Raw genomic sequence first — 27,443 nt, forward strand, 5'->3', positions numbered from 1 at the left:
GCTGAAGGAAAGACACAGGGAAGTAAAACATCTAAAAGGTGATGGTTCCTTTAAGTCAGGTTAAAACCCCTCTGATCAAGACAACAGGAAGTGAATAGCCTTGGTCTACTACAGAGCAACTCCCCAATGCCCCTGACCAGTTTAACCATTTCCACCACTAACAAAACACTAAAACAATCAGCCCAAAATTTGGAGCGACGGACAGGGAAGGAGGGAGGGGAACCCCGGATTCCCACCTCCGCCCCGTGACCCCCCGCTGCCCGTGTCCAACGGGCGTGCTTGCCCTGGCAGCTCAGGGATGGTGCCCATTTCAGACACAGAGGGAGACGAGAGAGGGGGACAAGAAAAAAGAAGGAGAGGAAAGAAAGAAGAGGGGACATTTTGACACATCAATGCACTCTGGCAGACATACCTTGAGGAGAAAGCTGGAAGGGTCTGGCCCCTCCTACAGACAGCCTGCAGGGCCCAGCCAAGGTCCCGTGGCCTCCTGGGTAAGGCAGCGATGGGCCAGTCCTTCCGAATCCCAGGGAACTATTGCTGCTGCAGCCGCGCACCAGAGTAGACAGTCTGTGGCAGGGGGAGGAACATAGTCAAAGACAATATTCCCTGTTATCTCCAAGCTAGCAATGTTACTACTGCACCACAGAAGAGACTGTGTGTTTATATAAGCTTGTGTGTGTAAGTAATGCATGTATACTGAGTGTACAAAACATTAAGGACACCTGATCTTTCCATGACAGACTGACCAGGTGAAAGCTATGATCCCTTATTGATGTCACTTGTTAAATCCACTTCAATCAGTGTCGATGAATTGTATTTTACATTTTTATTAAGTTAATAACAAATTCTTATTTACAATGACGGCCTACCCCGGCCAAACCCTAACCCGGACGACGCTGGGCCAATTGTGCGCCGCCCTATGGGACTCCCAATCACGCCCGGTTGTGATACAGCCTGGAATCGAACCAGGGTCTGTAGTAACGCCTCTAGCACAGAGTTAAGTGCCTTTGAACAGGTTATGTTAGTAGGTTCCAGGCGCACAGGTTTGTCAAATTTAATTTGTCACATGCGCCGAATAGAACAGCTGTAGACCTTACAGTGAAATGCTTACTTACAAGCCATTAACCAACAATGCAGTTAAGAAAAATGTTAAGTAAAAAAAATAGACAAGTAAAAATAAAATAAAAAATCTAAGTAACAAATAATTAAAGAGCAGCAGTAAAATAACAGTAACGAGGCTATATACAGGGGGTACCGGTACAGAGTCAATGTGCGGGGGCACCGGTTAGTCGAGGTAATTGAGGTAATTGAGGTAATATGTACATGTAGGTAGAGTTAAAGTGAGAGTAGCAGCAGAGTAAAAAGAGGGGGGGGGGGGGGGGGGGCAATGCAAATAGTCTGGGTAGGCATTTGATTAGCTGTTCAGGAGTCTTATGACTTGGGGGTAGAAGCTGTTAAGAAGCCTTTTGGACCTAGACTTGGCGCTCCGGTACCGCTTGTCATGCATTAGCAGAGGGAACAGTCTATGACTAGGGTGGCATTTTTAGGGCCTTCCTCTGACACCTCCTGGTATAGAGGTCCTGGATGGCAGGAAGCTTGGCCGCAGTGATGTACTAGGCCGTATGCACTACCCTCTGTATTGCCTTGCGGTTGGAGGCCGAGCAGTTGCCATACCAGGCAGTGATGCAACCCGTAAGAATGCTCTCGATGGTGCAGCTGTAGAACTTTTTGAGGATCTGAATATCCATGCCAAATCTTTTCAGTCTCCTGAGGGGGAATAGGCTTTGGTGTGCCCTCTTCATGACTGTCTTGGTGTGTTTGGACCATGATAGTTTGTTGGTGATGTGGACACCAAGGAACTTGAAGCTCTCAACCTGCTCCACTTCAGCCCTCTCGATGAGAATGGGGGCGTGCTCGGTCCTCCTTTTCCTGTCGTCCACAATCATCATCTTTGTCTTGATCACGTTGAGGGAGAGGTTGTTGTCCTGGCACCACACAGCCAGGTCTCTGATCATCATCATCATTGTCGGTGATCAGGTCTACGACTGTATTAAATGTATTAGTTTTCCTCATCAATCTACACAGCAAAATATATATATATATATATATATATTTAAAAAAATTGTGAACCAATATGTTTTCACAACGACTGTTGTGTCATTGGCAAACATAACGATGGTGTTGGAGTCATGCCTGGCCGTGCAGTCATGAGAGAACAGGGAGTACAGGAGGGGCCTGAGCACGTACCCCAGAGGGGCCCCTGAGTTGAGGAACAGCGTGGCGGATGTGTTGCTACCTACCCTTACAACCTGGGGGCGTCCCGTCAGGAAGTCCAGGATCCAGTTGCAGAAGGTGTTTTGTCCCAGGGTCCTTAGCATTCTCACATAGGTGTTCCTTTTGTCCAGGTTGGAAAGGGCAGTGTGGAGTGCAATAGAGATTGCATCATCTGTGGATCTGTTGGAGCAGTATGCAAATGATGTGGGTCTAAGGTTTCTGGGATGATGTTGTTGATGTGAGCCATGACCAGCCTTTCAAAGCACTTCATGGCTACAGACGTGAGTGCTACGGGGCGATAGTCATTCAGGCAGGTTGCCTTAGTGTTCTTGGGCACAGGGACTATGGTGGTCTGCTTGAAACATGTTGGTATTACAGACTCAGTCTGAGACAGGTTGAACATGTCAGTGAAGACACTTGCCAGTTGGTCCGCGCATGCTCGGAGTACACGTCCTTTAGTTTTTGCTTGTAAGCAGGAATCAGGAGGATAGGATTATGGTCAGATTTGCCAAATGGAGGGCGAAGGAGAGCTTTAAATCGCGTCTCTGTATGTCGAGTAAAGGTGGTCTAAAGGTGTTTTTCCCCCCTCTGGTTGCACATTTAACATGCTGGTAGAAATTAGGTAGAACGGATTTAAGTTTGCCTGCATTAAAGTCCCCGGCCACTAGGAACGCCGCCTGTATGAGCATTTGAGTGCGGACTTAGTGAAAGCATCGGTTTGTGGTGGTAAATAGACAGCTACGAAGAACATAGATGAAAACTCTCTTGGTAAATAGTGTGGTCTACAGCTTATCATGAGATACTCCACCAAAACCTCGAGACTTCCTTACTATTACATTTTGTGCACAAGCTGTTGTTTACAAATATACATAGACCGCCACCCCTTGTCTTACCAGAGACGGCTGTTCTATCCTGCCGATACATCGTACAACCCACCAGCTGTATGTTATTCATCTCGTCGTTCAGCCACGACTCAGTGAAACATAAGATATTACAGTTTTTATTGTCCCGTTGGTAGGATATACATGATCGTAGTTCGTCTATTTTATTATCCAATGATTGTACGTTGGCTAATAGGACCGATGGTAAAGGCAGATTACCCACTCGCCGTCGGATCCTAACAAGGCACCTGGGCCTACGTCCCCGATATCTCTGTCTCTTTCTCCTGCGAATGACGGGGATGGGGGCCTTGTCGGGTGTCTGAAATAAATCCTTTGCATCAGACTCGTTACAGAAAAAATCTTCTTCCAGTACGAGGTGAGTAATCACTGTCCTGATATCTAGAAGCTCTTTTCGGTCATAAGAAACAGTGGCAGAAACATTATGTACAAAATAAGTTACAAATAACCCGAAAAAACACACACAATAGCACAATTGGTTAGGGGACCGTAAAATGGCAGCCATCTCCTCCGGCACCATCAAGAACTGCAACGCTGCTGGTTTTCTCACGTTCAACAGCTTCAGTGTGTATCAGAAATGGTCTACCACCCAAAGGACATCCAGCCAACTTGGGCCAGCATCCCTGTGGGCCAGCATCCCTGTGAAACACTTTCGACACCATGTAGAGTCCATGCCCTGACGAATTGAGGCTGTTCTGAGGGCAAAATGGGGTGTGTGCAACTCAATAGTAGGAAGGTGTCCTTAATGTCTTGTACACTCAGTGTATGTATATACTGACTGTGGGGAGCCATCATGGCTGAGGGAATGAAGGTTCTGCTCCATGCGCTGGTAGTTGGGGACCTGAGTGGGAACGGGAATGGGCACCGACTGACCGTAGTTACCACAGTTACTGCCAGAGAACTCACTTGGCCGACTGAAAGAAGAGAGAAAGCGGGAGTTAGCTACGTTTAACCATTCCCTGTCTAATCAATGCATTAACAAAGCGAGTGAAACAGCAAAAATACTGAGAGAATAGTAACAGACAAAACATTATGTAATAGTGAGAGTGAAAGATAGAGAGAGAAAGAGCAATGTGAGCCCTTGATTTGTGATTGCTTTGGTAGAGAGGGGAGATGATGATGATCAGCTTGACCTACTGAAAAGGGCTGGGAATTGCCAGGGACCTCATGACACGATATTATCACGATACTTAGGTGCTGATACAATGTGTATTGTGATTCTCACGATTATCACAATTCTATATAGATTCCGATTTGATAATGCAATTTTATTGCTATTTGATGTTCCAAAAATATTGCTCACTGCTGCAGAGAGAAAAATAGTTTTAAATCAGTCATGGAAATAAGAGCTGAAAACATATTGGCTCACTGCTTTAAAAAAAATATATATATTTATTTTTTGCTGTGTAGATTGATGAGGAAAACAAATCATTTACTACATTTTAGAATAAGGCTGGAACGTAACAAAACGTGGAAAAAGTCAAGGGATCTGAATACTTTCCGAATGCACTGTAGTAGGCCTAGCCTGTAGAATGGGATCATGCTCTTTTTAATTGAGGCCATCAAAACTCTGTTCTCTCACACAATTGCATAGCCTATAGAAATGTTGCGCAACATGAGCTCATGGGCTCACATGCAGTGTTTGATAAGACATTTGCTGATGTCAGAGTGATTAGAGCGACAGAGTGCTGAGTACCAGGCAGTTAGCAAGTTTGGTAGGCTACTAAATGACCATCAGCAGCATCAAGAGACTAAACGGTCACATGGAATTTGACTGCGGTCATGACCTGTGACCGCTGGTGTGGCGGTAATATGGTCACCGTAACAGCCGTACCCATCACTACTACTGACCTAACATCTTTTTGCCATCAAGCCTTTCAAACGAATCCCCCTACTCTAGAAGGGTATCATTGGCCTGGGCTTTCAGTGCACAATACACATTGACTCACCCAGCTGCCAGAGTGAGGGAACTGGCATTAGCATGTCATGGTTTAAGTATGTCTGAACACTGAGAATAAGTGAATCCCTTTCCAGTAAGAGTGTGATCAGATCTTACCTGATGGGACTGCGGGAGCCACTGTAGGAGGGGGAGTGGGGTGGGGTCTTGCCCTGACTGCCCAGGCCACCAGAGGCCAGTAGAGAGCTGAGGAGGAGGAGACAAGAGTTTAGTGGCTCTAATATATTATTAATAAGTGGGATTGTTCTTAAGCCGGTTCACATTGGCATTTCCCAACAGCATTGTGTACAGGTGCCCACATAAGACCAATGTTAGGGCTGGGGAATGCCAGGGACCTTGCGATACTTAGGTGCCAATACGATATGTATTGCAATTCCCACGATTCTATATGTAAAGCAATTCGATACTGCTATTTTATTGTAATTTGATGTTCCAAACATATTGCTCAGTATAAGTCTGCTGCAGAGAGACAAGAGATAGCATGGGAAAATACATTTTGATCAGTCAGGAAATAAAAGTGCTGAAAACATGGCTTACTATTTAAAAATAAGAAAAAGCTATAGAATGAAAGATAGAGTTTTGGCGCAGGAACAGCTGAGCTATAGATAGATAGATATATAAACTTAGCAAAAAAAGAAACGTCCCTTTTTCAGCACCCTGTCTTTCAAAGATAATTTGTAAAAATCCAAATAACTTCACAGATCTTCATTGTAAAGGGTTTAAGTACTTCAGTGCATCTCCTCCTCATGGACTGCACCAGATTTGCCAGTTCTTGCTGTGAGATGTTACCCCACTCTTCCACCAAGGCACCATTCCCCCCAGAAATGCCCGGGAACTTGCAGGCACTAGCCCTCACCCTCCGATCCAACAGGTCCCAGACGTGCTCAATGGGATTCAGATCCGGGCTCCTCGCTAGCCATGGCAGAAAACTGACATTCCTGTCTGGCAGGAAATCACGCACAGAACGAGCAGTATGGCTGGTGGCATTGTCATGCTGGAGGGTCATGTCAGGATGAGCCTGCAGGAAGGGTACCACATGAGGGAGGAGGTAACGCACAGCGTTGAGATTTCCTGCAATGACAACAAGCTCAGTCCAATGATGCTGTGACACACCGCCCCAGACCATGACTGACCCTCCACATCGATTCCGCTCCAGAGTACAGGCCTTGGTGTAACGCTCATTCCTTCAACGATAAACGCGAATCCGACCATCACCCCTGGTGAGACAAAACCGTGACTTGTCAGTGAAGAGCACTTTTTGCCAGTCCTGTCTGGTCCAGCGACGGTGGGTTTGTGCCCATAGGTGACGTTGTTGCCGGTGATGTCTGGTGAGGAGCTGCCTTACAACAGGCCTACAAGCCCTCAGTCCAGCCTGTTTCAGCCTATTGCGGAGAGTCTGAGCACTGATGGAGGGATTGTGTGTTCCTGGTGTAACTCGGGCAGTTGTTGTTGCTATCCTGTACCTGTCCCGCAGGTATGATGTTCGGATGTACCGATCCTGTGCAGGTGTTGTTACACGTGGTCTGCCACTGCGAGGATGATCAGCTGTCCATCCTGTCTCCCTGTAGCACTGTCTTAGGCGTCTCACAGTACGGATATTGCAATTTCTTGCCCTGGCCACATCTGCAGTCCCCATGCCTCCTTGCAGCATTCCTAAGGCACGTTCACGCAAATGAGCAGGGACCCTGGGCATCTTTCTTTTTGTGTTTTTCAGAGTCAGTAGAAAGGCCTCTTTAGTGTCCTAAGTTTTCATAACTGTGACCTTAATTGCCTACCATCTGTAAGCTGTTAGTGTCTTAACGACCGTTCCACATGTGCATGTTCATTAATTGTTTATGGTTAATTGAACAAGCATGGGAAACGGTGTTTAATGCAGCTGGTGACCACACCAGATACTGACTGTTACTTTTGATTTTGACCCCCCCTTTGTTCAGGGATACATTATTTCATTTCTGTTAGTCACATGTCTGTGGAACTTGTTCAGTTTATGTCTCAGTTGTTGAATCTTATGTTCATACAAATATTTACACGTTAAGTTTGCTGAAAATAAACGCAGTTGACAGTGAGAGGACGTTTCTTTTTTTGCTGAGTTTATATCTATATTTTTTACAAATCGATAGTTGGAATGAAAGTATCGATATACACTGAACAAAAATATAAACGCAACATGTAAAGTGCTGGTCCCATGTTTCATGAGGTGAAGATCCCGGGAAATGTTCCATACGCACAAAAATCTTATTTCTCTCAAATTTTGGGCACAAATTTGTTTACATCCCTGTTAGTGAGCATTTCTCCTTTGCCAAGATGATCCATCCACCTGACAGGTGAGGCATACCAAGAAGCTGATTATACAGCATGATCAATACACAAGTGCAGCTTGTGCTGGGGACAATACAAGGCCATAACACAATGCCACACAACACAATGAAACAGATGTCTCAAGTTGAGGGAGCATGCAATTGACATCCTGACAGCAGGAATGTCCACCAGAGCTGTTGTCAGATAATTTAATTTCTCTACCAACATCGTTTTAGAGAATTTGGCAGTACGGCCAACCGGTCTCACAACCGCAGACCACATGTAACCACGCCAGCCCAGGACCTCCACATCCGGCTTCTTCACCTGCGGGGTTGCCTGAGACGAGCCACCTCGACAACTGATGAAACGGTGGGTTTGCACAAGTGAAGAATGTATGCACAAACTGTCAGAAACCGCCTCAGGGAAGCTCATCTGCGTGCTCGTTGTCCTCACCAGGGTCTTGACCTGACTGCAGTTCGACATCGTAACCGGAACTGATTCCAGGGGGCAAATGCTCACTGTTGATGGCCACTGGCACGCTGGAGAAGTGTGCTCTTCACGGATTAATCCTGGTTTCAATTGTACCGGGCAGATGGCGTGTGGGCGAACGGTTTGCTGATGTCAAAGTTGTGAACAGAGTGCCCCATGGTGGTGGTGTTATGGTATGGGCAGGCATAAGCCACGGACAACGAACACAATTACATTTTATCGATGGCAATATGAAACCGATTTCATATATGAATGCACAAAGATACCGTGACAAGATCCTGAGGCCCATTGTTGTGCCTTTCATCCGCCGCCATCACGTGATGTTTCAGCATGATAATGCACAGGCCCATGTCTCAAGGATCTGTAGACAATTCCTAGAAGCTGAAAATGTCCCAGTTCTTCCATGGCCTGCATACTCACCCATTAAGCATGTTTGGGATGCTATAGATCGACGTGTACGACAGCGTGTTCCAGTTCCAGCCAATATCCAGCAACTTCGCACAGCCATTGAAGAGGAGTGGGACAACATTCCACAGGGCACAATCAACAGCCTGATCAACTCTATGTGAAGGAGATGTGTTGTGCTGCATGAGGAAAATGGTAGTCACACCAGATACTGACTGGTTTTCTGATCCACGCCCCTACCTTTTTTTAAAGGTTTCTATGACCAACAGATGCATATCTGTATTACCAGTCATGTGAAATCCAGAGATTAGGGCCTAATTTATTTATTTCAAGTGACTTGATTTCCTTATATGAACTGTAATTCAGTAAAATCGTTGAAATTGTTGCAGGTTGCGTTTATATTTTTGTTCAGTGTAAAATCATCCTAAATAATATTACGATATGTAACTGTATCGATTTTTGCCCCCATCTCTAAAGACCATGTCCATTAAACTCACCCGCTGTTCATCAGACTGTCGTGGAACACCTTCCCAGTAGGCCCGTCAGAGGTGAGCTCACCTGCTGAGAAACCATGGCAACATGTCAAAGAGGAATGACCAGCCAAACTGATGAACCTCAGAATCATCTCAGAAAGTGGACTACACTGCTATTATACCTTCAGAATGAAAGTCATCTAAACAACTTCTCTCACAACCTCTGGATTCTATACACATGACAGACTGAAGAGCTATAAGAACACCACTTAGTGGTTGAGGAATGAGGATGCGCTTACTGGGAAAGTGGACGGGCACCATGACAAAGTCGTCTGTGTCACAAGAGGAGTTCTTGCTGCTGCAGCCTCCTCCAGACGAGTCCTTGAGGAGAAAGCCAGGGGCATCCTGGGTAGGGGAGGCAAGGGTTTTGGCGCGGAGCTGCTGGACCTCAGCCAGAGACTGCTGCAGAGAGAGAGAGGAACTAGGACAACAGCACTGACTCTGAACAACCCACTATATAGTACACTACCAGTAGTACACTAACGTTCAAAAGTTTGGGGTCACTTAGAAATGTCCTTGTTTTTGAAAGAAGAGCAAACTGGCTCTAACCAGAATAGAAAGAGTGGGAGGCCCCGGTGCACAACTGAGCAAGAGGACAAGTACATTAGAGTGTCTAGTTTGAGAAACAGATGCCTCACAAGTCCTCAACTGGCAGCTTCATTAAATAGTACCCGCAAAACACCAGTCTCAATGTCAACAGTGAAGAGGCGACTCCGGGATGCTGGCCTTCAAGGCAGAGTTCCTCTGTCCAGTGTTTGTGTTCTTTTGCCCATCTTAATATTTTCTTTTTATTGGCCAGTCTGAGAAATTGCTTTTTATTTGCAACTCTGCCTAGAAGGCCAGCATCCCGGATTCTCCAGACATTTCACGTGTTTTCATGGGTGATTCGCTTCGACAACTGTGATGCAAGACCAGGCCAGCCATCAACAAGACAAGCTGGCAGCAATCAGAGAGGTTTGGCACGAGTGGGTGAAGCGCCTGCCACTCATCTATAACCCAAGTCCAGACATCACAGTGGATGAGCATCTGGTCGCTTTTAGGGGACGCTGCCCATTCAAACAGTACATGCTAAGCCAACCGTCTAAATTTGGAGTGAAGATATGGGCAGCATGTAATGCCAGGACAAGTTATGCCTGGAACATGCATGTTTCCCCCGGGAAACCTGTTTACGGTGTTCCCGAAAGGAACCAGGGGAAGCGGGTGGTCCTGGAAATGACTGCAGGTCTCCAGGGGTACAACATAACATGTGAGAATTTCTTCACCTCATATGCTTTTGGTCAGGAGCAGCTCCAAAAGAAAATGACCACGGTGGGGACGGTCAGAAGGAACAAGCCTGAGTTGCCTCCTGCCTTACTCACTACCAAAGACCGGGATCGTTTTTCCTCTAAATTTGCCTTCACCGATACACACACTCTTGTGTCCTACTGCCGAAGAAAAAGAAGAATGTGCTCCTGTTGACAACTCTGCACCGGGATACCGCTGTGAATACCTGGGAGGCAAGAAGCCCAACACTGTCCTGGATTACAACAGGAACAAAGGGGGTATGTTACTTTTTGTCTTTCAAGTCTCATGTACTTTTTTTTTCTATTACCAGATTGTTTTATCTGCACCATAAAAACAAGACATGTTGTTGTTTGGTGAAATGCTCATTGAATTTGTGAACAATATGGAGTCACTTCTATTCATTTCATTATGTAAATATGTTTTAGATGTGATAAATTAAAACAACGCTTTGATGCAATTTTTCACGTTACTATATGCATGACATGAAGTATCACTTGTATGTACTCATTATTTTATTTACTGATTGTTGCACTTTTGCAGGTTACTGGCACATACTCTTGTAAGAGGATGACGGCACGTTGGCCCATGGTGGTGTTCTTCAACATCCTAGATGTGTCGGCCAACAACGCGTTTGTGGTGTGGATGGAGGTGAATCCAGGCTGGAAGCAGAGGAAATTCTTCAAGAGAAGACTATTCCTAGAAGAGTTGGGGAAAGCCATGGTGGCACCCCTCATTCAAAGGCGCCAACACCTTCCTCCAACACCATCCTCTGCTGGATTGGTGAAAGATATACAAGGGCCAGAAGCTAGATCTACGGCTGCCAGAGACAGAAGGAAGGAGGTGCAATCTGTGTGCACCAAGAGATGTCAAAACGAGCAGTATGTGCCATAAATGCAGTGCATATATTTGTAAGGCACATGCAACAACCACCATATATTGTCCAACATGTGCATGAGAACACACAAAATCTAACCACCATTGATTGAAGGATTTGTGAACATTTGAATGTTTTTGTTATTGTTAGTAATACTGTTATTGTTACTGTTGTTCTTTAATGTGTTCAGATATTAATTTTGTAATATGGTAAATCATCTGTAGTTTTGGGCCTATGTCCTTTCTTTACTAATAAAATCATACCGGTTAGTTTTTTTTATAGTCAAAATAATCCATTCATTATGCTTTTTTAAAACTCAAAAACGAGTTGTATGAGCTCAGGTCAATGAGGCCTACATGCCATAAATAGCAAACAGAAGTTCAAAACTTGTAATGTTCATAAGAACTTAAGTTGATAAAAAGATCTAACACAACATCAGGTGATAATAATAATAATATATGTATTATTATGGATTTATAAATCAGCTATAAATGGGGCAGTCATTTTGGACCGGGAACAGAAATAATTAACATGAAACGAACACAACAGGAGGGTTAAAGCAAGGCCCCTGAACTCTCCTGTATTTTCTGGACTATGCAATGATATGGGCAGCAACCATGTAACGCTTTTACAACATACTGGTTATCAAGGGGGAAAGTATTGACGAGTTTAAAGTTTTCTTTACTGATCATCATTTTCACTTGTCTGACCGCTTGCATGATGACGAGTTTCTCACACGACTGTCCTATCTGGGTGATGTTTTTTCTAGCCTGAATGATCTGAATCTAGGATTACAGGGACGCTCCACAACTATATTCAATGTGCGAGACAAAATTGAGGCTATGATTAAGAGTGGGAGCTCTTCTCTGTCTGCATTAACAAGGTCAGGTCTTTCCATCATTGTATGATTTTCTGTGTGCAATTTAACTCACGCTTACGGACAATGTCAAATGTGATATAGCGAAGCACCTGAGTGAGTTGGGTGCGCAATTACGCAGGTACATTCCCGAATAGGATGACACAAACAACTGGATTCGTTATCCCTTTCATGTCCTGCCTCCAGTCCACTTATCGATATCTGAACAAGAGAACCTCATCGAAATTGCAACAAGCAGTTCTGTGAAAATTTAATTTAATCAGAAGCCACTGCCAGATTTCTGGATTGGGCTGCGCTCAGCTTATCCTGTTTTGGCAAATCGCGTTGTGAAGACATTGATGCTCTTTGCAACCACATACCTATGTGAGAGTGGATTCTCGGCCCTCACTAGCATGAAAACTAAATACAGGCACAGACTGTGTGTGGAAAATTATTTAAGACTGAGACTCTCTCCACTACAACCCAGCATTGCAGAGTTATGTGCATCCTTTCAAGCACACCCTTCTCATTAACCTGTGGTGAGTTATTCACAATTGCCGATGAACAAATAAAGTTTTATATGTAAGATGGTTAAATAAAGAGCAAAATGATTGATTATTACTATATTATTATTTGTGCCCTGGTCCTATAAGAGCTCTTTGTCACTTCCCATGAGCCGGGTTGTGACAAAACTCACTCATTCTTCTGTTTAATAAATGTATTGTATAGTGTGTGTGTGTGGCAGGCTTACAGTGATGTCAAAAAACTAAATTTGAGAGTGCGCTTACCCTGGTGCTAGAGGGGGTAGGCATCTGGAAGTTGAATGTTTGAAGGGGTACGGGACTACAAAAAGTTTGGGAACCACTGCTGTAGACTGACCAGGTGAATCCAGGTGAAAGCTATGATCCCTTATTGATGTCACTTGTTAAATCCACTTCATGAAGGAGAGGAGACAGGTTAAAGAAGGACTTTTAAGCCTTGAGACAATTGAGACATGGATTGTGTATGTGTGCCATTCAGAGGGTGAATGGGCAAGACAAAAGTTTTAAGTGCCTTTTAATGGGGTATGGTAGTAGGTGCCAAGCGCACCGGTTTGTGTCAAGAACTGCAACGCTGCTAGGTTTTTCACACTCAACAGTTTCCCGTGTGTATCAAGAATGGTTCACCACCCAAAGGGCATCCAGCCAACTTGACACACATGTCGGAAACATTGGAGTCAACATGGGCCAACATCCCTGTGGAATGCTTACGACACCTTGTAGAGTCCATGTCCCGACGAATCGAGGCTGTTCTGAGGGAAAAAGGGAGTGCAAATTAATATTAGGAAAGTGTATAGCACGCATACAAGCATGTACACACACACACACACACTCACCGGTGGGGAGGCTAAATGTGAGTTGGAAGAGCTGCTACAGGAGCTTGCTGAAGCAGAGCTGGGAAAGCATGTCATGGTCACAGCAGGAGCTGTATAAAAGAAAAATATAATTATAAATTCTCAAAATAATAAATACATTCTTTCATTTCTCACACTGTCCTCTTCATATGATAGATTGGTTTGGATGTTTCAATTAGGGTTGAGAAGATGGATGCATAAGGACCGTTACTCACTCTTCTTCATGGACGAGCTCGTCTCTAGGAAGGGGTGACAGAAGAACTCCTCTACAATGACAAGAGAAAAAGATTGAAAGTGAGGAACTTCCTACTCAATTTTAAATATCTCTTAAATAATAAGCACTGGTATGACCCCCCACCTCTTTAAGGAATACCTAGGATAGGATAAAGTAATCCTTCTACCCCCCCCTCCCCCTTAAAAGAGTTAGATGCACTATTGTAAAGTGGTTGTTCCACTGGATATCATAAGGTGAATGCACCAATTTGTAAGTCGCTCTGGATAAGAGCGTCTGCTAAATGACTTAAAATGTAAATGTAAATGTAAATGACCCCTGTGAGTGTGTCCCCACTGACCAAAGTCCATGCGGTCCTTGTGGTTGCGCTGTAGAAGACCCAGCAGCAGATTCCTCAGGTGACAGGAGGTCTCTCTGGGGATGCTGGGAGGGGAGACAAACAAGTCACCATGAATGCATGATGGTACTTCACACTTCATTCCTGCTGTAACAATTGATCGGGGGCCTGTTTTGCATTTCCCCACAAATGGTTCATGTTAGGATTGTGGTAGCTGATCCTAATCAAATGTTAAAAGCAGTGCGTGAGACTATGATAATCATAAGTCATTTGTAACATATCCTGTGGTCAAATCCAGTCTACCACAGCATTAGTTAATTAATATGGAAGCACCATTCAATACACACTCTCATGTGAAAGGAATCTGTACTCTCTATTTCTAAAAACACACACAACTACTAGAGCTGATCAACACTGACTTGGGGCTGAGGTTCTTGTTTTTCTCATAAAACAGCCGGAGGTCCTGGGGACTGCTAGCCTGTGGGTAGCACACACAGACACATACACACAAATGTTAACAGAACAAATCAACTGTGCAAACTTCAGTGTTCGCATGCACACAAGTTAGTTTAAAAAGGGAGTGTAAAGATCTGAAGAGGAAACACAGTCAGCTGATCCTGTCTGCCAGTTTGGATTACTTGCTTTCCTAAGAGCCTTAGGAAAGGCTGGATAAATAGTCTTGTTGTTTTAACTCTAGCTTGTCTACAGTTTGCGATCTCTCACATTATGTGGAAAGAAAAGCCAGTCTGTTCGGGCTAAGCCTAAGAGAAAACCAAAGCTGATTGCTGTCACGCCAGTCTTAAATATTGCATGGCAAGTCAAAAAACAAACTGTGGAAATGACTGTTTCTATCGCTCTCTCACTGAATGACCCCTTTCTGCAGAGTGGATTCATTTTAACCATTCAAACACCGCCCCTTTGATTAACCCTTTGAGACGGGTATATGTGGTTATGATTTGAGTCCTATATCATGAGGACTATGGTGCTCACCTGAAACGGGGCTTTCCCAGTCAGACACTGGAACAAAATGGTACCGATGCTCCACAGGTCAGCCTTGGCATCATAGTTCTGAGACATGATGACTTCAGGTGCCTGGTAGATACGGGAGAAACATTTCAGAGATGCACACACGTCAGACACGGTACCTAATGGGACAGATACACACCCTCTGCCTGCCTATGGTCAGGCTGTAATGAACTAGAGGTGCTCACCATGTACATAGGGGACCCACACAGAGTGGCAGCCATCATGTTGTTCTGAAGGTAGCGGGCAAACCCAAAGTCAGCTGGAGAGAGGGTTAGAAGGAGGACAGCAAAGGGGGGGGGTAGAAAATAAGTTGAGTTAGCAATGTACAAGTGGAGACCACAGCTGTGTACTCAGATACTCAGCAAAACCTTGGGGCGATCACAAAATGTTTGCACTGAGCGGAAAAATGTAATACCAGCTGGGAACGACTGAAGAGGTTACAGTGGAGAGAGGACTCAATTGATTTTCCACTGAGCCACCAAGAGGGCCAGTGACTGGAAGTTTTGTAAGAGATTTTTGAAACCTGTCATCTTACTCTTAATTGACAGGCACTGGAACACCTTTAAATGATACTAGTAACGGTCCTACTTCAGAATATCACACGGTCACAGGGAAAAACTAAATCCCCAGTGGTAGCTAAAAAGCCTAACATTCAAGATCAATGGGCAATGAGAAATATCCACACAAAAACACATGTCATCATCACCACTAACTAACTACAGTGTTGCACTGTTAACTTCCTTTCAAAGTGAGCGATCCACACACACAACTGTTTAAAGATGTACTATGCAGAAATCCCTCTGCCATTTCCTGGTTGCTATAATTCTAATAGTTTGCCTAACTTCCGTTTATGTGACAAAACAAGCAAGTATAGTGTAGAGAATCATTGTACCATCTAAACTGCTGTAAAATATATTTTCCATAACCAAAAATATTGTATTTTCAGCTATTTGAAACTGGTGTACAAAACCAAAAGTAAAAGAGGCAAAAAAAATACACTTTTCTGGTTATCTACCGCTTTTTAGACTTGCTTTCAATGAGAATGACAGACCAATAACTCACATTTCTATGTGCTTTTTGTTGGGTCGCCCCAAAAAAACCAAATTGCAGCTTCAAGAGTGTGTGCGGGTGATCTTGGACCTGAGCAACGTTCAACAGCGGCATGAGGATTATAACACTGTTGTGAGGTATGCTTCAGCCTTCACAAAGGCAATACATTCTGTCTGCAGGATAAATGGGCTTGCGAGGGATTAATTTGAGTGAGTTTTAAACACATGCAAAAAACCCTGCTCTTTTGTCTTCAGCCCTGTACTAATTCATTCTTCACACAATGGTGATTATCAGCTATTACATGGGTGTCAATTAATTCGGTGGAAAGATGGAACTCGTCGCTATAGTTTATATGATGCATTATAGTGCACGTGCATGCACCCACACCCGCACACACACATGAGAAGTATTCAGACACCTTGACTTTTTCCACATTTTGTTATATTACAGCCTTACTCTGAAATTGATTCAATTGTTTTGTAATCAATTTGCCCCATAATGCAAAAACAGGTTTTTAGAAATGTTTGCAAATGTATATATATTTAAAAAAAACAGAAATATTACATTTACATAAGTATTCAGGCCCTTTACTCAGTACTTTGTTGAAGCACCTTTGGCAGCGATTACAGCCTCGAGTCTTCTTGGGTAGGATGCTACACAAGCTTGGCACACCTGTATTTGGGGAGTTTCTCCCATTCTTCTCTGCAGATCCTCTCAAGCTCGGTCAGGTTGGATGGGGAGCGTTGCTGCACAGCTATTTTCAGGTCTATCCAGAGATGTTCGATCGGGTTCAAGTCCGGGCTCTGGCTGGGACACAAGGACATTCAGAGACTTGTGTCGAAGCCACTCCTGCGTTGTCTTGGCTGTGTGCTTAGGGTCATTGTCTTGTTGGAAGGTGAACCTTCGCCCCAGTCTGAGGTCTTGAGTGCTCCAGGGCAGGTTTTCATCAAGGATCTCTCTGTACTTTGCTCCGTTCATCTTTCCCTCGATCCTGACTAGTCTCCCAGTCCCTGCCACTGAAAAACATCCCCATAGCATGAAGCTGCCACCACCATGGTGCCAGGTTTCCTCCAGACGTGACGATTGGCATTCAGGCCAAAAACAGTTGAATCTTGGTTTCATCAGACCAGAGAATCTTGTTTCTCATGGTCTGAGAGTCCTTAAGGTGTCTTATTGGCAAACTTCAAGCGGGCTGTCATGTGCCTTTTACTGAGGAGTGGCTTCCGTCTGGCCACTATACCATAAAGGCCTGATTGGTAGAGTACTGCAGAGATTGTTGTCCTTTTGGAAGGTTCTCCCATCTCCACAGAGGAACTCTGGAGCTCTGTCAGAATGACCATTGGGTTGTTGATCTCCTCCCTGACCAAAGCCCTTCTCCCCCGATTGGGTGGCCAGCTCTAGGAAGAGTCTTGATGATTCCAAACTTTTTCCATTTAAGAATGATGTGTCCACTGTGTTCTTCGGGACCTTCAATGCTGCAGACATGTTATTATTATTATTACCACCCCCTTTTTCTCCACGATTTCGATCTTGTCCCATCGGTGCAACTCCCCAATGGGCGAGAGGCGAAGGTCGAGTCATGTGTCCCCCGAAACATGACCCGCCAAACCCCGCTTCTTAACACCCACCCACTTAACCCGGAAGCCAGCCGCACCAATGTGTCGGAGGAAAACACCATTTACCTGACGACCGAGGTCAGCCTGCAGGCACCCGGCCCGCCACAAGGAGTCGCTAGAGCGCGCTGAGCCAAGTAAAGCCCCCCCCCCCCGGCCAAACCCTCCCCTAACCCGGGCGACGCTGGGTCAATTGTGCGCCGCCCTATGGAACTTCCGATCATGACCGGTTGTTATACAGCCCGGGATCAAACCCGGGTCTGTAGTGATGCCTCTAGCACTGTGATGCAGTGCCTTAGACCACTGCGACACTCGGGAGGCCCTCTGCAGACATTTTTTGATACCCTTCCCCAGATCTGTGCCGACACATTTCTGTCATGGTGCTCTACGGACAATTCCTTCGACCTCATGGCTTGGTTTTTGCTCTGACATAAACTGTCAACTGTGGGACCTTATATAGACAGGTGTATGCCTTTCCAAATCATGTCCATTCAATTGAATTTACCATAGGTGGACTCCAATCAAGTTGTAAAAACATCAAGGATAATCAATGGAAACAGGATGCACCTGAGCTCAATTTCAAATCTCAGAAAAGGGTCTGAATATTTATGTAAATAAGGTATTTGTTTTTTATTTTTAATACATTTGCAAGAAATTCTAAAAAACGTTTTTGCTTTGTCATTATGTGACATTGCATGTAGATTGATAGATTGTTTTTAAAATGTAATCCATTTTAGAATAAGGCTGTAACCTAACAAAATGTGGAAAAAGTCAAGGGGTCTAAATACTTTCCGAATGCACTGCGCGCACACACCTATCTTGATGCAGGTGTTGGTGGAGTGGGACTTGCGTCCTGTGTGGTAGGAGAGCAGGATGTTCTGGGGTTTGAGATCTCGGTGGATGATATCCTTGACCTGCAGCACCCTCATGGCTCCGGCTATCTGCTGCAGAAACACCCGGATGGTGTCCTCACTCAGGGTGCCCTTGGCTAGGGGAGAAACAGGGGTGGAGGGGTGGGACAGGACATTCGGTAAGGGAAAATAAAACAAACTATATTAACAGAAAAATCAGACTTGTTCCTGTTCCACGGCAACCTATGAAAACACAGCTTCCCTGAAGCCTGGGACTGGAGTCTAAATAAATAAGCAGCCCAGGGAGAGGGGGCCTAAACTTTCTGTGCTAAATTCAGGACCTGGTTGGTTCAGCCCATACCCTCATTATCCAATGTTACATTACCCTGGCTTTCATTTTCACTTTGCTAACATACCCTTATTCTGATAGTTTGCCTCAATGCTCTAGGTGACGTTCAATTAACAACTAACCCTAACACAGGCTTAAACCACACAAGCCAGCTCCAGTCATGGTGCGCTCTGAAACCTTCCCCCATTGAGTTTGCCCCACTATGTGCCACAGAGGCCAAAATTAAGGAAAGTCTAGCAAGCAATTCTAATGGGAGGGTCGTCCTTGAATTACAGTGGCATATTTTTTATATTGAACTGTTTATCAATGATAAAACATAATGGAAGGCCTTTATACTGCAAAACATTATGTTACAATGCTTTGTTTAAGGTACTTAGGGTCCCTGTAGTGATGTTTAGAGTTGTAGTGATATGTTTTGGGCATTTTAGCATAAAACACAGAACGGCCTCCGTTCCTTCTCTTGTTAAAACAAATTGGTCCCTGCTGCGTGCCGACCCGGTTGTAGCGACAAACCTGCAGATTCTGCAATGCTTGTCAGTGGGCTAAAAACTTGATTTTGCGCTAATCAGAGAGCACCAACCCCCCCAGGTGGGGGAGCCAACAGGAATGACAACAAAAAGGGGAAAAAAAGAGGGCATTTTCTATGTCATGAGCCAGTCGCACTTCATATGCAATGTAGGCTATGTGATGGTAGCTAGCTAAGTGCACAGGCGCAATGCACAAAACACACATACTTTCTCCAAGCTGTAGCTACCCCGGCGAAATCCGGACGACGCTGGGCCAATTGTGCGCCGCCCTATGGGACTACCAATCCCGGCCGGATGTGATATAGCCTGGACTCGAACCAGGGACTGTAGTGACGCCTCTTGCACTGAGATGCAGTGCCTTAGACCGCTGCGCCACTCGGGAGCCGTAAGTATTGCGACAATTTCAACGTAACATTTAATGATTTTACTGAGTTACAGTTCATATAAGGAAATCAGTCAATTGAAATAAATTAATTTAGGCCCTAATCTATTGATTTCAGATTACTGGGCAATCTGAGATAGCTGTGGCATTGTGTTGTGTGACAAAACTGCACATTTTAGAATGGCCTTTTATTGTTCCCAGCACAAGGTGCACCTGTGTAATGATCATGCTGTTTAATCAGCTTCTTGATATGCTACACCTGTCAGGTGGATGGATTATCTTGGCAAAGGAAAAATACTCAGTAACAGGGAAGGAAGTAAACAAATTAGCTAGCTAGCTAGTACATAATGTTGTGGTAGCTAGTGAATATGCTAACATTAGCTAGCTATTTAAACATTTGGCAATGGGCTGGCACTGGGAGTATGTGATTATGGAGAGTGAATCAAAAGTTTCTTCGTCATTTTACTAGGTATTTATCTAGCTGTGGCATCTGGCTAGTCTCAACAAGGGCTTTCTACAAAATAGCAACATTAGCTCAGCTAGCTAGCTCATTGGAATCTAGACCATAAACTAAGCAACACATACATGCATTGCCAAACAACGCTTCTGCCACATTATGGTTTGGAGTATTTTAACAAAGCTTTGTGGATGACGACTTCAAGGTCTTTGTTGTGTGAACACAAAAGAGATTGACTGCTGACACTGTTCAGAGGTGCTAATTACCCCCTGGCTAGCGATCGGTAGACAATCCTATGTGTGTGTGTCCTGCTTGAGAGATATCTATTTATTTTGAATGCTAGAAAGTGAAAAAAAGTATTTAATATATTGTATAGATCAAGAAAAAAAGGCTATTCAAATACCTATTTATTTTACTAGTATAATGTGTCATTGGTGTTACCGCCTTGAAAATCACTCATTACAAACATTTACAAGGACCTTGAGCATTCTCTCCTGTGGCAAACGTATTGGGGGAGGGGTCTACATTAAAGAAAATGATTAGCTAATCACACCCTTTTAGTATGTCATTATTTGTAAGATTCCATTGATAATTTGGTGTGTCTAAATCCAAAGTGTCACTTGGTGTTACTCAATTTAAATGAAAGTAAATAACATTGTGAGCAAAATGATGAATCATATCACTTCACAAAATTACTTTTAAAGGATTTAATGACCTTAGAACATTTGTGGCCTCCATTTCAGAAAATTCTCACATACCTAAAATATCTCATTGGTGTTACTACTCCTACTGGTGGCACAATGTTATCATAATGGTACATATACTTTGAAGTCATTGAGCTACCAGATGAGTTGATTTAGAAGATGACAGTTCATTTTTTCCAAAATGCCATGCACAAATGCCACCTTAATTCAAGAAAGACCTGAGAGCTTCCCTGGGCGTTTGACAGTTGAAACAGTCCACTTACAGTGCAGATAGTCCGCCAGGTCCCCACCATTGCAGTACTAGAGAAAGATGGAAATAAAAAATAATGACATTAGGAGACATACAGTGCATTGGGAAAGTATTCAGACCCCTTCACTTTTTCCACATTTTGTTACGTTACAGCCTTATCCTAAAATTGATTACAATATTTTTTTTACTCATCAATCTACACACAACACCGCATAATGACAAAGCAAAAACAGGTGTATAGACGTTTTTGAAAATGTATTTCAAATAAAAAAGAAATACCTTATTTACATTAATATTTCAGACCCTTTGCTATGAGACTCGAAATTGAGCTCAGGTGCATACTGTTTCCATTGAGCATCCTTGAGATGTTTCTAGAACTTGGAGTCCACCTGTGGTAAATTCAATTGATTCAATGATTTGGAAAGGCACACAAACCGGTCTATATACAGTTGAAGTCGGAAGTTTACAGACACCTTAGCCAAATACATTTAAACTCAGTTTTTCACAATTCCTGACATTTAATCCTAGTAAAAATTCCCTGTCTTAGGTCAGTTAGGATCACCACTTTATTTTAAGAATGTGAAATGTCAGAATAATAGTAGAGAGAATGATTTATTTCAGCTTTTATTTCTTTCATCACATTCCCAGTGGGTCAGACGTTTACATACACTCAATTAGTATTTGGTAGCATTGCCTTAAAATTGTTTAACTTGGGTCAAATGTTTTGGGTAGCCTTCCACAAGCTTCCCATAATAAGTTGGGTGAATTTTGGCCCATTCCTCCTGACAGAGCTGGTGTAACTGAGTCAGGTTTGTCAGCCTCCTTGCTTGCACATGCTTTTTCAGTTCTGCCCACACATTTTCTATGGGATTGAGGTCAGGGCTTTGTGATGGCCACTCCAATACCTTGACTTTGTTGTCCTTAAGCCATTTTGCCACAATTCTGGAAGTATGCTTGGGGTCATTGTCCATTTGGAAGACCCATTTGCGACCAAGCTTTAACTTCCTGACTGATGTCTTGAGATGTTGCTTCAATATATCCACAGAATTTTCCTGCCTCATGAAGCAATCTATTTTGTGAAGTGCACCAGCCAATCCTGCAGCAAAGCACCCCCACAACATGATAATGCCACCCCCGTACTTCACGGTTGGGATGGTGTTCTTCGGCTTGCAAGCCTCCCCCTTTTTCCTCCGAACATAATGATGGTCATTATGGGCAAACAGTTCTATTTTTGTTTCATCAGACCAGAGGACATTTCTCCAAAAAGTACGATCTTTGTCCCCATGTGCAGTTGCAAACCGTAGTCTGGCTTTTTTTAATGGTGGTTTTGGAGCAGTGGCTTCTTCCTTGCTGAGCGGCCTTTCAGGTTATGTCGATATAGGACTCGTTTTACTGTGGATATAGATACTTTTGTACCCGTTTCCTCCAGCATCTCCACAAGGTTGTTTGCTGTCGTTCTGGGATTGATTTGCACTTTTCGAAACCAAACTACGTTCATCTCTAGGAGACAGAACGTGTCTCCTTCCTTAACGGTTTGACGGCTGCTTGGTCCCGTGTTGTTTAAACTTGCGTACTATTGTTTGTACAGATGAACGTGGTACCTTCAGGTGTTTGGAAATTGCTCCCAAGGATGAACCAGATTTGTGGAGGTCTACAATTCTCTTCTGAGGTCTTGGCTGATTTCTTTTGATTTTCCCATGATGTCAAGCAAAGAGGCATGGAGTCTGAAGGTAGGCCTTGAAATACATCCACAGGTACACCTCCAATTGACTCAAATGATGTCAATTAGCCCATCAGAAGCTTCTAAAGCCATGACATCCTTTTCTGGAATTTTCTAAGCTGTTTAAAGGCACAGTCAACTTAGTGTATGTACATTTCTGACCCACTGGAATTGTGATACAGTGAATTATTAAGTGAAATAATCTGTCTGTAAAAAATTGTTGGAAAAATTACTTGTCTTGCACAAAGTAGATGTCCTAACTGATTTGCAAAAACTATAGTTTGTTAACAAGAAATTTGTGGAGTGGTTGAAAAACGAGTTTTAATGACTCCAACCTAAGTGTATGTAAACTTCCAACTTCAACTGTAGGTCCCATAGTTGACAGTGCAAGTCTGATCAAAAACCAAGCCATGAGGTCTCAGGAATTCCCTGAGGAGCTACAAGACAGGATTGTGTTGAGGCACAGATCTGGGCAAAGATACCAAAAAATATCTGCAGCATTGAAGGTCCCCAAGAACACAGTGGCCTCCATCATTCTTAAAATGGAAGAAGTATGGAACCACCAAGACTCTTCCTAGAGCTGGCCGCCTGGCCAAACTGAGCAACCGGGGGAGAAGGGTACTGGTCAGGGAGGTGACCAAGAACCCGATGGTCACTCTGACAGAGCTCCACAGTTCCTCTGTGGAACCTTCAAGAAGGACAACTATCTCTGCAGCACTCCACCAATCAGGCCTTTATGGTAGAGTGACACATCCGGCCGTGATTGGAAGTCCCATAGGGTGGCGCACAATTGGCTCAGCGTCATCCAGGTTTGGCCGGGGTAGGCCGTCATTGTTATTAAGAATTAGTTAACTGACTTGCCTAAAAATAAATGTAAAAAATACAGAAGCCACTCCTCAGTAAAAGCCCTATGATAGCCCACTTGGAGTTTGCCAAATATGCACTTAAAGGACTCGCAGACCATGAGAAACAAGATTCTCGGGTCTGATGAAACCAAGATTGATTTCTTTGGCCTGAATGCCAAGCATCACGTCTGGAGGAAACCTGGCACCATCCCTACGGTGAAGCATGGTGGTGGCAGCATCATGCTGTGGGGATGTTCTTCAGCGGCAGGGACTGGGAGACTAGTCAGGATCGAGGGAAAGATGAACAGAGCAAAGTACAGAAAGATCCTTGATGAAAACCTGCTCCATAGCGCTCAGGACCTCAGACTGGGGCGAAGGTTCATCTTCCAACAGGACAATGACCCCTAAGCACACATCCAAGACAATGCAGGAGTGACCCCGGGACATGTCTCTGAAGGTCCTTGAGTGGCCTAGCCAGAGCCCGGACTTGAACCCGATCAAACATCTCTGGATAGACCTGAAAATAGCTGTGCAGCGACGCTCCCCATCCAACCTGACAGAGCTTGAGAGGATCTGCAGAGAAGAATGGGAGAAACTCCCCAAATACAGGTGTGCCAAGCTTATAGCTTCATACCCTAGAAGACTTGAGGCTGTAATTGCTGCCAAAGGTGCTTCAACAAAGTACTGAGTAAAGCTATATTTAAGTTTTTTAATACATTTTAAAAAATGTCTAAAAACCTGTTTTTGCTTTGTCATTATGGGGTATTGTGTGTAGATTGATGAGGGAAAAATACAATTTAATACATTTTAGAATAAGGCTGTACCATAACAAAATGTGGAAAAAGTCAAGAGGTCTGAATACTTTCCAAATGCACTGTATATAGCCAGTAGCCTCCCAAACAAGGCCTATCTGAAATATGAAAATAATCAATGAAATCACCAGGTACCCTATTGTTCTGGCAAAGATGCGTCCGTAGCAGATTGCTAAACTGTATTTTATATGGAGAATATAAATGTAGGCCTACTATGTTTTTGCCAGACAAAACCGGAGAAAATAAAACAGGTGCTTTCTGGTCACTAATCTGCATAAGTGCCTTTGCGCGCCAATGCTGATGACTGGTCATTGGTCAACAGTCAAGACACACAATATTTTGGTTCTGAAGCACGTTATATGTCTTTGAGACAAGAATTTGGTGCAATACCATAGGCCTATGTTAGTAACCAAATAGAATAGGCTAAGACATAAATATAAAATAGGTATATGTAGCCTATTAATATATATAGAAAACAATATGTATTTTTCCTATTCAGCTTCACACTTGCGACCTCTATCAAAACCTTCTTGCGACCACCGGGATGAGAACCACTGAGTTAGAGCAGGAGTGTGTGTGTTGAACCTGACACCAAAACAAGGGCAAAATACAAAAATGACACAAGTAGCTTACCTCCATGACCAGGTACACAGAACTGGCCGTTTCCTAGAGAGAGACAAACAAACACAAGTCAGGGTTGTGACAGACACCAAGAGAAAAAAAACAATACAGGTGTCTGGGGTTTTAGCATGTCAACACTTACAATAGGAATGTTGTGACTGTGTGTTATAGAGCAGGAGGTGCTGAAGGCACATACTTGTACTCGGTGACATAACTAGATGGTTACTGTTTCCCTGAAGTAGGAGAGGTAAATGAAAAGTGATGACTACTGTGAACAGGGACACTTCTAGAGAAGGATATGTTCAGTCAGAAGTTGATGTTAGTCAAATAAAAGTCTACCTCACTGGAACTTATGTTCCCATCTTATTTGACATAATCCACTATAATGACTACTGACCTTTCAAGTGGTTTGAGATCAACCCAGAGGTAAAGAATTAATGACACGTCGCTACTCGCTAGCCTAAATCTCTGGGTCATCCATGCGGAGTTAACAGGTTTAAGGTACGGGCCATGTCTGCTCGGAAGTCACTGAGGTTAGTGCAGAACAGGAGTGGTCAAGAGGTCACAAAACCTCCCCCCGTTGTGCCGGCTGAAGTGTGAACTATGCTAAAGCTAAAGGAATTGTCTGAGTCGTCACACTCATTCAGCTAAATGTAAAGAGGATCAATATCAGGGTTCTCTACAACAATAGAACTGAGCTCATAGCACATCATACTGAGAGCAAGGATTAGGCCACAGAGCCATATCAAGAGCAAACAACATGGGGGGGTGCATGACAAACAAACAGGAAAATGACAATTTCGGAACTAATAGGCCAGTCGTCGCCCATAGCAACAAGTTGGCACATCAGGCTGAGTCTGCATTACAACTAATTGGATTTTGTGGTGGGGGGGACAGCTCGACTTGGCTGACAAAGGCAAAATATTGGATCACCAGGGAGGTTCACTGTTAAAGAGAGGGTACAAGTCTGTTGTCTGAAACCACAACTAATGCTCTTCGAGAGAGCACAAACAAACAGAGTCATAAGCCCGAGTCACACCATCATATTATGCCAACCTCAGAAGCTTGGCTGCTTTTTGCCACTAAAAACAAATGGGCATTACTGAGCCCAAACAACCATTTTGTCTCTCTCATTTTTACCAACAGCATGTCAGCCATAGCACAGGCCTTACAAAAACAAGACAGTGCAGCCCACTTGAAAAAGCCATCTTATCAAATAGCAACAGATGACTCTGCTCTTTCTCCCTCTCTAGGTCTCTTTCAACAGCCAATCAGAGCTGAGTAATGGCCCATCCCAGAGTTAACTACTGCCGAGTCAGCGCTTCTGAAGTTGTCTTTTTGGCCATGTTGGTGATTGCAGCCAGCAAGCCAGCCATCTGGTTTCCATTGTGCTTTGCCAGGCAGGCAGGGCCAGACATACTTGTCTACCCAAGGTGGTTTTGGCTTACTGACCTGGTAACATCTCCTGTTTATGACAACCAGCCTATAACAGAGCACAAACAGTGTCAGCTGTGTAAAATCATGCAGCGCTCCTCCCCAATGCTACGTGCCGAGAAAAGTGTAGGTCTACATGCCAGCCAGGGAGGTGATAAAACTGCCCTGCTCTAAAATCCTGCAGGGGCTGAGATACTGTACACAGGATAACAGGACATATTAACACTTTAGTGATTGAGCTCACCAACTAGAGTGTAGAGTAGGACAATACACTACCCCTCTAATTGGACCCTTCCAAATAGGTCTCACTCTGTTTGCCAACAAAGTAGGCCTCATGACTTTGGTTAGCTTCCCGTTCCACAACACTGTTACCCTAGCCTAGTTTGTACCCTTGCAAGAGTGTGGGAACTCAAAGTTAACAACGGTGTTAGGGCTGTCCACACCGGGAAAAAATATTGGTACACTGAAAGTTGTCTGTTCTTTCAACCATTTTTTTTTTTAAACGTATATTTTTTCATATACAGTGCATTCGGAAAGTATTCAGACCCCTTCACTTTTTCCACATTTTGTTACGTTATAGCCTTGTTCTAAAATGGATTAAACAAAAAAATGTCCTCATCAGTCTACACACATTACTCAATCACTTTTCACAGCTACTGTTTACAGGCCTCCTGGGCCGTATACAGCGTTCCTCACTGAGTTCCTATCGGACCTTGTAGTCATAGCAGATATTCACATTTTTGGTGACTTTAAAATTCACATGGAAAAGTCCACAGACCCACTCCAAAAGGGTTTCGGAGCCATCATCGACTCAGTGGGTTTTGTCCAACATGTCTCTGGACCTACTCACTGCCACAACCATACTCTGGACCTAGTTTGTCCCGTGGAATATTGTGGCTCTTAATTAGGGATGCACGATATATCAGAATCGGACGATATTAGCTAAAAATGGCAACATCGGTATCGGCCAT

The 27,443-nt window shown here is 43.9% G+C and overlaps 1 protein-coding gene across 1 annotated transcript in view; it reads right to left on the reverse strand.

Annotated features, from left to right (window-relative positions):
* Positions 1-27,443, reverse strand: part of LOC120021252 (serine/threonine-protein kinase ULK1-like) — a 49,553-nt gene that overhangs the window by 9,018 nt on the left and 13,092 nt on the right. The window contains exons 4-17 of the mRNA XM_038964922.1: positions 25,051-25,083; positions 21,054-21,090; positions 18,335-18,508; positions 15,043-15,116; positions 14,822-14,923; positions 14,251-14,309; positions 13,835-13,917; positions 13,478-13,528; positions 13,245-13,333; positions 9,095-9,257; positions 8,820-8,883; positions 5,230-5,316; positions 3,953-4,087; positions 413-567 (exon numbers count right to left, since the gene is read on the reverse strand). Of these exons, the coding sequence (XP_038820850.1) occupies positions 413-567; positions 3,953-4,087; positions 5,230-5,316; positions 8,820-8,883; positions 9,095-9,257; positions 13,245-13,333; positions 13,478-13,528; positions 13,835-13,917; positions 14,251-14,309; positions 14,822-14,923; positions 15,043-15,116; positions 18,335-18,508; positions 21,054-21,090; positions 25,051-25,083 (1,306 nt within the window). The remainder of the gene's footprint in view (positions 1-412; positions 568-3,952; positions 4,088-5,229; positions 5,317-8,819; positions 8,884-9,094; positions 9,258-13,244; positions 13,334-13,477; positions 13,529-13,834; positions 13,918-14,250; positions 14,310-14,821; positions 14,924-15,042; positions 15,117-18,334; positions 18,509-21,053; positions 21,091-25,050; positions 25,084-27,443) is intronic.

The sequence above is a fragment of the Salvelinus namaycush genome, chromosome 26 (assembly GCF_016432855.1).
Source record: "Salvelinus namaycush isolate Seneca chromosome 26, SaNama_1.0, whole genome shotgun sequence".
NCBI lineage: Eukaryota > Metazoa > Chordata > Actinopteri > Salmoniformes > Salmonidae > Salvelinus > Salvelinus namaycush.